This window comes from Jaculus jaculus, chromosome 2 (genome assembly GCF_020740685.1).
Source record: "Jaculus jaculus isolate mJacJac1 chromosome 2, mJacJac1.mat.Y.cur, whole genome shotgun sequence".
Lineage (NCBI taxonomy): Eukaryota > Metazoa > Chordata > Mammalia > Rodentia > Dipodidae > Jaculus > Jaculus jaculus.
The window spans coordinates 135843956-135857663 of NC_059103.1; the positions used below are offsets into that span (position 1 = coordinate 135843956).

Sequence of the window (13708 nt, forward strand, 5' to 3'; positions counted from 1 at the left end):
GTTGTAGCTAGTCCACTAACATTCATTTTACAGAGGTGGAAAATGGGGTTGGGGGGGGCAATGGCTCAGTGGTTGAAGGCACTTGTTTGTAAACCTTATCTTCCAGGTAGAATGGCTAGTGCCTTCATCTATTCCTAGGGCCCCATTCCTATGTCCTCTTAACTTTTTTTTTTTTCTTTTTCACCCTACATATTTGCTGTTCTTTGTTCCCCTGTTTTAAAAATATATATGTTTGAGTGAGAGAATATGGGTGTGCCAGGGTCTCTTGCCACTGCAAATAAACTCCAGATCCATGTGTCACTTTGTGCATCTGGCTTTACATGGAAACTGAAGAACTGACTCGGGCTGGCAGGCTTTGCAAGCAAGCACCTTTTAATCACTGAGCCATCTTCCCTGCCCCTGAGCTTACTTTCTTGAACCTATTCCTTCCCCCCTTTTTTGTTTGTGTTTTGTCTTTTCAAGGTAGGGTCTTGCTACTGTAGTCCAGGCTAACCTAGAATTCACTATGTAGCTTCAGGGTGGCCTTAAGCTCATCATGAGGCTCCTACCTCTGCCTCCCTTGATAACAACTAGGATAGTAACAGCACATCCATGGTTCCAGATGTCTTGTACATTGTCACACCCTTGAGGCTGTCTTTAGCCCACTCCATATAGGCTGGAAGATTAGTGTTCCTGCAGCTGGAACTTCTCAAAAGATTTCTCTTTTGGTAGAATCTCCAGTGTATAAGTTAGAGGGCTCCTTCCTTAAGGTTAGAGCAAAACCCAAGTGTAGATACTTCCTGGATAGCAAGGTAGCCCAAATAGTGCCTCCAATTTCATGCCAAGTAGCCACGATAAGGCAGTCCTGCTTAATTGCTTGTTTCAAAGATGGAAAAGTCTTAAGCTTAGGAGAAAAGCGAGAATCCTCACCAGGGTTTTACTGAAGTATAAAACACCTATCATTGTTGTCCAATGGCCATTGTTCACTGACCAGGTGTTTTTGGTGGAAGGGTGAAAGGAAGTGTACTCCTGGGAACTGTGTAGTGGAAATGAGTATCATCTTGAGAGTGACAAAAGATGGAAACTAGAGAAGTCACTCTGAAATACTGGTTTTGGTCACAAAGTAGAGAGGTACATAGGGTGCAGATCACAGGGGTGGTGGTGTCCAGGTAGTTTTCCACAAGGGAAACATTGTAATGTAGACTAATATGAGCCCAGGGGCACAGCCCAGCCCAAGTCAAGTCTTCAAATTTCTTTGAGAATCTGAGCAGAAAACCTCAAGTGCAAGGCTGGTTGGATCACGAACTTAGATAAATGTTACAAGGTGCATCTGTGATTTTGAGTAAATTAGTTAGCAAGAATAATTAGTTTAGCACTTGCTAATACCAATTTGCATTGTAGACATTTTAGAAGTTAGGAACCCAATCAAAGGATCGGATAACTTGGTGAAGGGCTCAAACTTCTGTCTACCATGCTATGGAGTTAATGCTGTCTAAAACGCTCTCTTCCTAAGCAGAAACAGGTAGAAGGGAGAAACAGGCTGCTCCATTTCAGAATGACTGGATCTCTTCCAGAAGCTCAGCCTCACAAAAATAGTGTTGTAGTTACTAATTGCTGGGACTAAGTACCCAACCCAAAGCAGCTGATGGGGGGAACCCATCTCGAGGGGAAGCTACATGATGGCAGGGGAGACAGCACAGCATGAGCACAGGCACGGCATCATTTCCTTGCCACAACAGGTGGGAAATAACAACAGGAGATTGCGCCCACTGTCACTGGCAAGCCAAGGGCTAATCTCAAGATGTACACCCAGCATTACACTTCCAGCAAGGCTCCCCTTCCCAAATTGCTACCATGTGGGGTGCAGATGAGCTTATGGGGGACATCCAAACTACACGAGTAGTCTCCACTTCCACTTTATAGAGCCTCCAGTTATCTGAGCCTGACCCCTCTATCTTGTGAAGATTCTTAGATAATTCTAGTTTTCTGCTAATGTTTACTTAGCATGTGTAGGTGTATTGCTGGAGATTGAACCCAGGGCCTTATGTACAGTAGGCAATATTTTATCTCCAGCCCTACACTGAGGAATTATAAAGTTAATGCATACTTATGTAATATCCTTCTTTTACCAGATGAAACTAACCCATGATGAAGAGTGGGGCCTTTGAGTAGTAATTAGGTCCAAGGGTCTTGACCATGTGAGGACGAAACCAGAAGTTAGCAAGTCCATAACCAGGAAGAAACCTTCACTGGAACCCAACCATTCTGGCACTCTGATCTTCAGCTTCCAAAGCTGTAAAAAAAGAAACCTTGTTTATAACCAGTCAATAAATGGTACCTGGCTATAGCACCCTAAGCAAACCCAGACAAGTAGACTTCTGATACCTTCCTCAAAAGAGATGGCTTAGTCCTTAAGGCACTTGCCTGCGAAGCTTAAAGGCCCAGGTTCACCTCCCCAGAACCCATGTAAACCAGACACACAAGGTGACTCATACGCACAGGAGGTGACACATGAGCACAAGGTGGTGCACGTGTCTGGAGTTCAATTGCAGTGGCTAGAGGCCCTGGTGTGCCAATTCTCTCTCATAAAAAAATTAAAAATTTTAAAGAAGTTTATCATTTTCAGAAATATTCAGCTGAGATTCAGGAAACTTACAATAATATTTCAGTTTTTCCTAGTACATGTCCAAACAATGAAGACATACTTTAAATTTATTTTCAAAAAAATCTACAGTAAATACATAGCTCAAAGGTGTGCAAGATGGAATTTCTTAGACTATTGGTAGGATCAGTGGAAAAAACCACAGTAGACTGAATCACCATGATAACAGCCCACAAGGAAATCATATATTAACAGCACAAGTATTTCTTTTCTGCTATCCTACTAAATGAATTTCAGGACAACTTACAAAATGTAGGTAGACATAAAAAATTTTAAGTTAATTAGTAGTTTATTAAAAGTATCATACTGATTATTATAAAACTTTGAGAGCTGATTTCAGTATTAACAAAAAATAATTACTAGAAGTGGTGTCATTTTCACCATCAAACAAAATACTACTTTGCACAATTTTGATAACTATCATATTACATTTTCTGCACATTATCCTGTCACCCAAATGTGTTGAGAATGGAGATCATGGTATGTAACTTTCAATACGCTGAAATGTTTACTACCCAGTGCCATGCACTGAACAGGAACTCACACCATTTACCACACAACTTTGGAACTAATAAACCAGTTTCAATCCTTAGTGATAATCTGACAGCCAAAGGGAGGGGAGTCCACATTGATTCACATTAATTTATTTGATCCACATGTTTATTGATGCCTGCTATACATCAACCCTCTGCTAAGCGCAATGATGAGGTTAAGACCCACTACTTTCCTTGTTAGCTCACATACACCTCCTGCAGTGACAGTCATCCAGCTTATACACACAGATGGACCTTCGGAGGGTCTCCCCAATGATACAGACTGTCTGCAGGTTCTTAGGCTGTAGGCCAAGTTGTGTGCACATCTGTATGTTTCTAATGTATGTTGAAGCTATGGTGACTAGTTTGAACATTTCTTTAAAAATAACATGAATTCATACTAGATACTGGTTATTGTGTATTGTCCCAATTGGCAGATGCCGATTAGGAGGGAACTTAAAATACTTTTAAGATACATGCTTTAAGACAGTTGAAACTTGTGATTTGACAGTTGTTAAAAATCATTTGAACGTGTGTGTGTGCGTGTGTGTGTGTGGAGGGTAAGTCAGGGTCTCCTGTTGGCTGCAATCAAATGGCTGTTGGCTTTATGTGGGTGGCTGTGGAATTCAACCTGGGGTGGCAGGGTTTGCAAGCAAGCATCTTTAACTGCTGAGCCATTTCCCCAGGCTCTGACAGCTTTTTAAAAAAGAGCTTACTGAAAGCCAAGAGAGCACTATGGAAAAGTATTTAGAATCATGAAGGAACCAGTAGCACCTCTAACCTGTACCTCAAATACATGATATTTTTCAGTTTTGTAAAGGACCTAAAATGTTACTTTTACTTCTTTTATACAAAAAGGATCATTACAAACATTATAGCGTGTGTAAATAAGATACCTTTACCCCTAAAGTTGACTCCCTCACCACTGAATTGTTGGGCCCAGAGCCTCAAAAAGGTCTTCAGTTGATCTAGAAGTCATGTGAATTTTGCACAATTCCATATTTGCTTGTTTTTTCTTTTCCTTCCTTCCTTTTTTTTTTTTTTTTTTTTAGGTAGGGTCTTACTCTAGCTCAGGCTGACCTGGAATTCACTATGTAGTCTCAGGGTGGCCTCAAACTCACAGCGATCCTCCTACCTCTGCTTCCCAAGTGCTGGGATTAAAGGCATGAGCCACCAAACCTGGTTTATTTGCTCTTTTTTTTTTTTGAGGTAGAGTTTCACTCTAGCCCAGGTTGACCTGGAATTCACTATGTTGTCTCAGGGTGGTCTCGAATTTATGGTGAGCCTCTCAAGTGCTGGGATTAAAGACGTGCCTGCCATGCCTGGCTGCTTGCTTGCTTTTTAAAATGTCATTTTCTAAATATTCAACTTAATTTTTTTTCTAGAAAATCAATGTTCAAGGAACATAGGTAGAAGGAGCAGGATTATAAGAGGGTGATTCCCAGATTTAATTAATTAATTAATTTTTTTTGAGGTAGGGTCTTCCCCTAGCCCAGGCTGACCTGGAACTTACTATGTAGTCTCAGAGTGGTCTTGATCTCACAGCGATCCTCCAACCTCTGCCTCCTGAGTGCTAGGATTAATGGTGTATGCCACCACACCTGGCTGTGACTCCCACATTGACAGATGTAATAATACAACTTTCCAACTGGTTCATTACAGGTGTAGGCTATAAAATGGGAGTATCACCAAGGTGTTCCTTTGAGAATGTGTAAACAGGAAAGCTAGTCCTTGAGGTATTAAGACACATAATCAGGGCAGAAGTAAACAATCACAGAGGCAGAATACAGCCTAGATATAATGGAGTTGCCAATCAGAAGCTAATGTGAAAAATCAACTACTGGAAAAACACCTCTAGCATCATCCATGGAAGAGGGTTCCCTAGTCCACAACCATGGCTATCAGTAGGCATATCCCCACAGGGAGATGGATGCATGAGGAAACTTGCTTTCCTTGCCCAGAATCCATGCTCACAGAATAAAACAGCTGTTCATAATATGGCTTGTCAAGATGATTTGCCTAAAGGGAAAGAATGATTGATAGTTATATTTCTCATTACAAATTAAAATGTTAATGCTGTTCTTTAAAATACTGTGAACTGCATGCTGACACATGATCTGTGAGCTTGTAAGGATCCTTATCAGACTCTTGACACACAAAAATGGCCAAGGTGATGCTACTTCATCAGTGACCAGTTGACCTTCCTCAGGTAACAACTCTGCTACCTTCCTATCTTTCCAATATGGTAATCACACTTGAAATGTGGCTAGTCTGAGTTTGAGATGGGCCGTAAATACAAAGCACACATTGGATTTCAAGGACTTGGTACTTCCTCTCCCGAAGAAGAATGTAAAATGTCTCTTTGAAGCTCAGTCTTACATGTTAAAATATTTTGGATATATTGTAATAAAATTATTAAAATTCATTTTCTATGCTGCTACAAGAATGTATCACTCTTCTGTACAACAAATACGGTTGACTTTTAAGTGGCCGTTTCTTAGTACCTTACTTTGAAAATGTTAATAACATAAATTCAAGTATTCCAGCCTCAAGAGGTGATGCCTTAGACTTGGGAAGTCCTCAGCTGTGAGAACAAAAGAATATGTAATCAAGAGCCTGGCTCAAAGTTGACACCCACCATATGCACGACTGAGCAGACTATGCAACCAGGCCTTGACACAGATGTAGTAAGTAGTACATAACCCCAGAGAACAGTTCCTGCACAAAGCTCAGGCTGCGGGACTTTGAGCAAATGCTAGAGCCAAGAAGCTACCTGACAGCCTAGTAATTTAACATGTGATTTCCAAACAGTTGAGTTAAAAGGTAAATATCAAAGATAAAAATATGAAAAGATAGTTTTTTATTCGTCAAAAGTTAATAGCAACAGGCACATATTAAAATGAGTATGGCAAAGCCTTTTACAAATGGCTTTACACTCAAGCTTTCTCCCAAGAAATGGCTGTTGCGACAAACTGTAAACATAATTAATAAACAGTCTTTTACAGTAACAAGGGAAATACAAATGAACTAAAAGCACCGGTTTCTCTTAAAACTAGATTACAGTTGTGCTTGCTATACATAAAACAATTTAAAACAAATTACAAAAGTGGAATGTTTTAAGTCTAAAATTAGTCCTTAAATTTTGTCCTAGAAAACATCTGTTCACATCAAAAGACCCATCAAAGGGGGGGACAAAAAACAATGCACTTTTCAAATCAAAACGAGAAGTTTGGTCACTTAGCTTGGTGCATAGTTTAAGGCAACTGGAGCAATCTGTTACAGCTTACCTGCCTTCCCCTCCCCCAAGTGTGGTTGCTCACTACATCACGTTCTAAAATAATAAATAAAAGCTTACATTTCCACTCCTTTCCCACATGGATACACAGAACATGCACAGCCATACATGCACAAACATGCACGCAAACACACATCCACACTGTCACGCACAACATACCTCTCACACACTGCAGCAAAAGGGACTTTAGTACCCTTAATCTGAAGGACGCACTTCCCCATCCCACTTTATTTCAGATTGGCAAGTACCCTGAGCTGATTATGGTGTTTTAGACATTCCACCTTTTTCTTGCATGTGTGGGTCAAGTGTACAGTAGTGAAAACAACATGCAATGTCTTCACTGCAGAATCATAATACAGCTAGGACATTGGTGTTCCTCTCCTCCCACCCCAAATTAAAAACTTAAAAGTTAAAAGAAAATTGCATTGCCAAACAGCACTGGAGTAGAAGCATGGTGGTACTCTGTGATAAATGCTCAGTTCCCAGTGCACAAAATAAAATTAGCAAAATGGGAGGATTTGGCGGCCAAGGAAGAAAAAAGGCAAACCACGGGGAAGAGCTGCAGTCTCGAGTCTGAGCTGTAAATGTTTTAGTGGTTCCTTCACAATCATGCTCCAAGGCAATTGAGAACCAGTATGTTCAGAATGGATTTGTAAACATTGAGTCTTGCCAGAGGCAGCAGAGGCTGGGCACTTCACATTTCTGTTTTCTCAGAGAGAACATAGTGGAAGGTACAGATATATACTGTTGTATCAGACTGGTTGAATTCCAAGAGATTGCTGCTGAAAGATTCAGTTCAAGTTTCATATGAAAGATGAATGCTTTGAGAATCATGTGGCACACCAAGAGAAACTTCCTTTGATACTCCTTTCCAGATCCTGCTGGGCTTTGCACACTCAGGGTTTCACACAAAAGCCAAATGCATATTGCTGTATGTTCGGGTCTGATAATTAAAAAGTAGGTTCAAATGATCCAACAGAGGAAATCTTGGAAATAAATAATGCTGGCATCAGTCGTGTGGGAACCTCGGCAGTCAGAGTAAGTTCTCTCACCTCAAGACCCCGTTTCACATTTCTCAACTCCAGAAGGCAGTATGTCCCACCGGGCAGGGTTAGGATAACCTATTTTCCTGAGGTAATAACTGTGAGCTCAACTCGAACGCAGCGTTGGAGTCCTCACTGCTGGGCTGCTCTCTCTGCAGTCCTTTCCAGCTGGCTTTATTCAGTCCCACATGTCCAAGCATTGTTTGGGACAGCCTTGTGTCTGAAAACCGAGCCCATTCTGTAAATAAGGGCTCCACCAGGTAAGTCATAAAACCTTGACAAAATAGAGTAAAAAACCATTAATGTGTGCCCTGAAATGGACCTTTTAACTATATATACAGTCAACGTTCTCCTGTCCTATTCCCAAGTCATACTTTTTTTTTTGGAGTATGTGTACATGCATAATTTATGTATCTTTCTGATGGATCTATTTTTTAAGTAATTCAATGGAACTTTAACTACAGGTCAACAGACAATTTAATTTATCTAACCTTTTCTGGCTATTTGTCTCAGCTAAATTACCACCTTCTGCTCAGTGGCAGTGGTCCTATCAACCCTGAGGTGCTCATAGGATATAACCCAATTCAAGGGCCAGTCCCAAGAAGAAAACTTAAGTTGGGCTGGAGAGATGGCTTGGCAGTTAAGGTGCTTGCCTGCAAAGCCAAAGAATCCAGGACCCATGTAAGCCAGATGCTCAAGGTGGCACAGCTGGAGTTCACATGCAGTGGCTGGAGGCCCTGGCACACCATTTCCCTCTCTCTGCCTCTTTCAAATAAATAAAGAAAAATAAAATATTTAAGAAAAAAGATACTGTATATATGTAAGTACAATGATTGTGATGGGGAGGTAATATGATGGAGAATGGAATTTCAAAGGGGAAAGTGGGGGGGGGGAAGGAGGGAATTAACCATGGGATTTTTTTAATAATCATGTTAAATGCTAATAAAAATTTAAAAAACTAAATAAAATATTTAAAAACAAAAACAAAAAAAAAGAAAGCTGAAGTCCAAGATGTGGGCTCCTCCAAGATCTGGGTTAGAATAAGGCTCTGCTCAAGGTGGAACCTGATCTGCATTAGCTGTGAATAGGGTCTCACACCAGACCCAGAGGAGCCTCTTAGAGAACAGTTTATCAATTAAGCCATAACATATGATGGAAACAGATTTTCTCTCTAAAGCTCTGACTTTTTAAGAAAAAAAGACAATAATACTTTTATTTTGTAGCAAAGGGTCATGTGGACCATAGACAACATAAGGTTCATTTTAACCAACACAAAATAAAAATCTTAATTGTAATTAAAACAATCCACTTACAATATTTTAGTGAGAAAAGTCATATATGGCCTGATGGTTGAATATTCCCTCCCTGCATATGTATGTACATGTGGAGTTTGTGCACATATGTATGTGTATGTGTGTGGAGGTGGTATTAGACATGGTATATTTTCATTCTCTACCTTGTTTTTATTTATTTATTTATGAGAGAGAGAGAGAGAGCGTGAGCGCAAGAACGAATGGGTGCACCAGGGCCTCCAGCCACTGCAAACAAATTCCATATGCATGAGCCACCTTGTGCATATGGCTTATGTGGGTCCTGGGGAATTGAACTTGGGCTCTTAGGCTTTGCAGTACATTAGCCACTAAGCCATTTCTCCAGACCCTCTATTTTACTTCACCCCCCCCCCCCCCCCGCCAAGGTAGGGTTTCACTGTAGCTCAGGCTGACCTGGAATTCACTCTGTAGTCTCAGGGTGGCCTTGAACTCACAGCGATCCTCCTACCTCTGCCTCCTGAGTGCTGGGATTAAAGGTGTGCACCACCATGCCCAGCTCTACTTTACTTTTTTTTTTTAATTTAATTTTTTTACTTTTATTTTTAAATTTTTATTAACATTTTCCATGATTATAAAATATATCCCATGGTAATTCCCCACTTTACTTTTTAAGACACTCATTTGGTTAGGCGAGTTATCCAGTGAGCCACAGAGATTCCCTGTCTTCACCTCCCTAGTACTGGGATTACAGATATGCACTACAACCCTTGGCATTTATATGGGTGCTGGAGTTCTAAGCTCAGGTTCTCATGCATGGCAAGCATTTTCCCCCTAAGCTATCTCCCCAAACAGACCTCCTGTTTTTTTTTTTTTTTTTTTGTTTGTTTCCTTTTTTGTGATAGAGTCTTATGTAATCCAGAAGCCTCAAATTCATGATGTAATTGAAGCTGACCATAAGCTCCTTATCCTCCTACCTCTTCCTCCCAAGTTCTGGGATTCCAAGTGTATGCCACCATATCCAGCTTGAATTTACTTTAACTGGAACACACTCTGTAGTTCCAGGCTGGCCCCAAACTCACAGTGATCCTCTTACCTCTGCCTCCCAAGTGATGATATCTGTAGTAAGGCTTCATTTCATAGATTCATTCCCTCAATGCATAGTAAATGAGGTGCTACTCTATGCCAGGCCCTGTGCTGGGGTGAATGGGAATGAGCAGAGAACAAAACATAAAATCTTTGTCCTCAAGGAACTTACGCAAATGATCTCCAGACAGGTGTGCCACTTTGTGCATCTGGCTTACAAGGGTGTTGGGAATTGAACCGAGGCTGACAGGCTTTGCAAGCAAATTCTATCTATCACCTATCTGTCAGTCAATCAATCAATCAATCAATCAATCATCTATCTAGTCTGCCAAAAAGGCAGATAGAGAGAACCGGTGTGCCAGGGCCTCTAGCCACTGAAAACAAACTCCAGATGCATGTGCCACCTTGTGCATTTGGCATAAGTACTGGGGAATTGGACCTGAGATTTTAGGCTTTACAGGCGAAATAGTACTTGCTTCCCATGGTTGTGAAGTGCCAGGAGATGTTGACTGTTATAATTTACTGTATTTTTGTCCCTGTGAATAGCCAGTTTTAACTGCCAAACAGTAACAAGGCCTCTACTTTAAGATGTATTTAATGAAGATCTGCTTTCTTTCCTTTTATAAAAATCACTTCTTTATTTTATTTCACTTTGGTTTTTTGAGACAAGGTCTTATGCCTCTCAGGGCGGTCTCAAATTCACAATGAAACTGAGGATGATCTTGAACTCCTAATAGAGCTCCCTGCCTCTACTTCCCAAGTGCTGTGCCCACTATACCCTGCTAAAATTCAAACATTTTAAACCTCACTCACAAGTTCTCTTTTTAAATTATGGACTGATTTCCTCAGGCAATAGGAGATTTAAAGAAGTGGGGCCGTGTGGCTCTGCCTTTAGTCCCAGCACCTGGAAGGCTGAGGTGGGTGGGTTTCAGGCTACAGAGTGAGTTTCAGGTCAGCTTCAGCTAGAGTGAGACCCTGACTAGAAGAAAAGAAAAAAGCTGGGCGTCCTGCATGGCTGTGTCACGCTCTTCTGCAGTTTCCCTACCTGTCTCTCTGTGGTCAAGTCTTCCACAATGTAAATGTCACATTTCAGACTCTCCTTGTGAAGTAAAGATTGTGCTATTACTGCTAAATTTCTAGAAACCTTACTTTTCTCAGGTTCATGGATACACTTCAGTATGTTCAAGCCAATGCTCAGAGGCCCTTCTTAACCCCAGCTACCAAAAATCCACCCCCCTCTACAGTTTGGAACTGCACCCCACCCCTAACATCCTTCCTATTTTGAAACCACAAACCCCTATCCACTCAAGCTCTAGGAAGTCCTTCCTGTATTCTCCCAGGAGCTGCAACATGCCAATTACAACAGGCCACTCTGCTCACTATTACATTAGTTCCTGCAACATTTTCAAATGCTTTCTGCTTCTAGGTACAGGGCTAGGCTTCTGGAATACACAAGTCAAAGGCAAAGTGAGGCAACAGCTCTAACTGAAGGGATGTATGGAACTTTTGAAAGAGAAGACAGTTGAGCAGGACCCTCAAGAAAAGAACCTATGAGGCAGACAGGAAGGATTGGCAGGTCAGTGAAAGGGTCATAACAAGGAGCAACAAGGGTAAAATTTCTTAAATTATTTAGAAATCAGAAATGAGCACACATCATAATACTCTGTAATTTGAATATACTTCTGAACAAAATTCCAATGAATAGAGTTTTTAACCAGCAATATCTAATATGTATAGTTACCAATCTGGATGTTGGCAATAGACTCAGTCTGACGATCACAAAGTGGACTCACACCCAAATGGTACTTTTTTTCTACATCTCCTTAAATAAAAAAGAAGAGATTGTTAAGAAGGAATACATTTTCTGGATAGATTTATAATTTAACATTTTTGTCACACCTGAAAATTCCTTACAGGTACATATATAAGGTTTATATTTATGTTACTCATACACAGAAAGGTTACTAAATTGATAAGTATTTAAAGAGAAGAAATAGGGCTGGAGAGATGGCTCAGCAGTTAAGGCACTTGCCTGTGAATCCTAAGGATTCTAGGTTCGATTCACCAGAACCCATGTAAACTAGATACACATCATGGCACATGTGTCTGGAGTTCATTTGCAGTGGCTAGAAGCCCTGGTGTGCCCATTCTCTCTCTTTCATAAATAAAAAAAATGAAATATATATATTTTTTTAAAAAAGGGAAGAAACAGAAAATTTTACTAGGTATTATCTCCAAGACTAATTTCTGACACTTTAAAATATATCTTCCAGATTCAAATGGCCCTTCCCTCCACACTGGCCAAAGGATGGAATAAGTTCAAGGAAATCCTTGTGTACTATAAAGTTTCCAGTCCACTCTACATGTATCCATGAACCCTATATACAGACAAGATGAGTCATTTTTAAATATTTTATTTTTATCTATTTATTTATTTGACAGAGAAAAAGGGAGGGAGAGAGAAAGAGAATGGCACACCAGGCCTCCAGCCACTGCAAACAAACTGAAGATACATGCATCCCCTTGTGCATCTGGGTCCTGGAGAATCGAACCTGAGCCCTTTGGCTTTGCAGACAAACACCTTCACTGCTAAGTGACACATTGGCAATGTGTATATTTACTATGAATAGTTGCTAAAATATAAAGCATCTACTGTAAGGCTCTTACAAAAGGCTGGATTCTGATTTTACTCATATTTTACTTACCTTGGTGGAAAAATTCCTCTGTTACTTTCTCACTCCACTGTTTGCTTAATTCCCAGGTCCGACAGGGGTTACAAATATCAGCACATTTCAAAGCCATCTGACAAACAAAATAGTAAAACTGTAATAAATAATTATAAAATTGTAATATATAAAATTAAAAGAAAAGTAAGACCACAACTGTACTAAGTTTAAATATACTTTAACAGGGGCTGGGGAAATGGCTGAGTAAGAGCATCTGCCATGCAAGCATGAGGGCATGAGAAGGCCTAACAGCATGAGTTCAATCCTCAGCACTCATGTGAAAAGCTGGGCATGGTCATGCACACCTGGAAGCCCAGTCCTGTGGAAAGCAGAGACAGGAAAATTGTTAGGGCTCACTAGTCGGCCAGTCTGACGAAAAACAGCAGTTCTAAGCTGAGTGAGAAATTCCATCTCAAGGGAGTAAGCAGAAGAGTGATACAGGACACCTGACATTCTCCATTGGTCTCTTCAGGTGTGCACATGGGGCACACGCATCTGTGCAAACATATGCATACACTAAACATACTGCATCACACCACACATGCTACACAGAAATATTCCAGCAATGGGAAAAAAATAAACTGAAAGACAGAAAAAAAATCTTGGCATGTAGCTCAAGGGTAGACCCATGTGTAGTATGCTGGGATCCTCAGTTCAATGCCCAGAAACAATAACCGCAACAAACAAGACATAAAAGCCAGGCATGGTGACCCACACCTTTAATCCTAGTATCCTAGTATTCAAGTACTCACGCTAAGATAGGCAGAGTGCTATGAGTTCAAGGCTAGCCTTGGGCAACACAGTAAATTTAGGATAGCCTGGGCTATAGAGTGAGACCCTGCTTCACTCCTGCCCCAAAAGGACAAAGAAAATGTTGCAAAAGAAAATTCTTTATGATGCTACTGGATCTACCAATTATTTGTACAGAAATGCTGTAAGATTGCTAAACTATAATTTTGCTTAATAATCCCAAGGAGTCAATCACAACAACTGGATTAATCACAAAGTATAAACAAATAATGAGAGCATTTACTATTTTACCCATTTTTCAGATTTGAGAATTCATCATAATAAAATGGCATTTGTTAACTGGCATCTTAATTTTCATGTTTCTTT

General features: G+C 40.5%; 1 protein-coding gene across 4 annotated transcripts in view; it reads right to left on the bottom strand.

The window, feature by feature from the left end:
* Positions 1-6017: 6017 nt before the first annotated feature.
* Pde7a (phosphodiesterase 7A) overlaps positions 6018-13708 on the bottom strand; it is a 120743-nt gene continuing 113052 nt past the window's right edge. For 3 of the 4 annotated variants that reach the window (XM_045143331.1, XM_004653318.3, XM_004653319.2), the window contains 3 exons: positions 12572-12668; positions 11608-11688; positions 6018-7786 (listed from right to left, as the gene is read on the bottom strand). In XM_045143331.1, the coding sequence (XP_044999266.1) occupies positions 7581-7786; positions 11608-11688; positions 12572-12668 (384 nt within the window). In that variant the 3' untranslated portion in view covers positions 6018-7580. Of the gene's footprint in view, positions 7787-9887; positions 9978-11607; positions 11689-12571; positions 12669-13708 lie in introns of those variants that run through there. The other variant, XM_045143332.1, reaches the window with a different exon arrangement.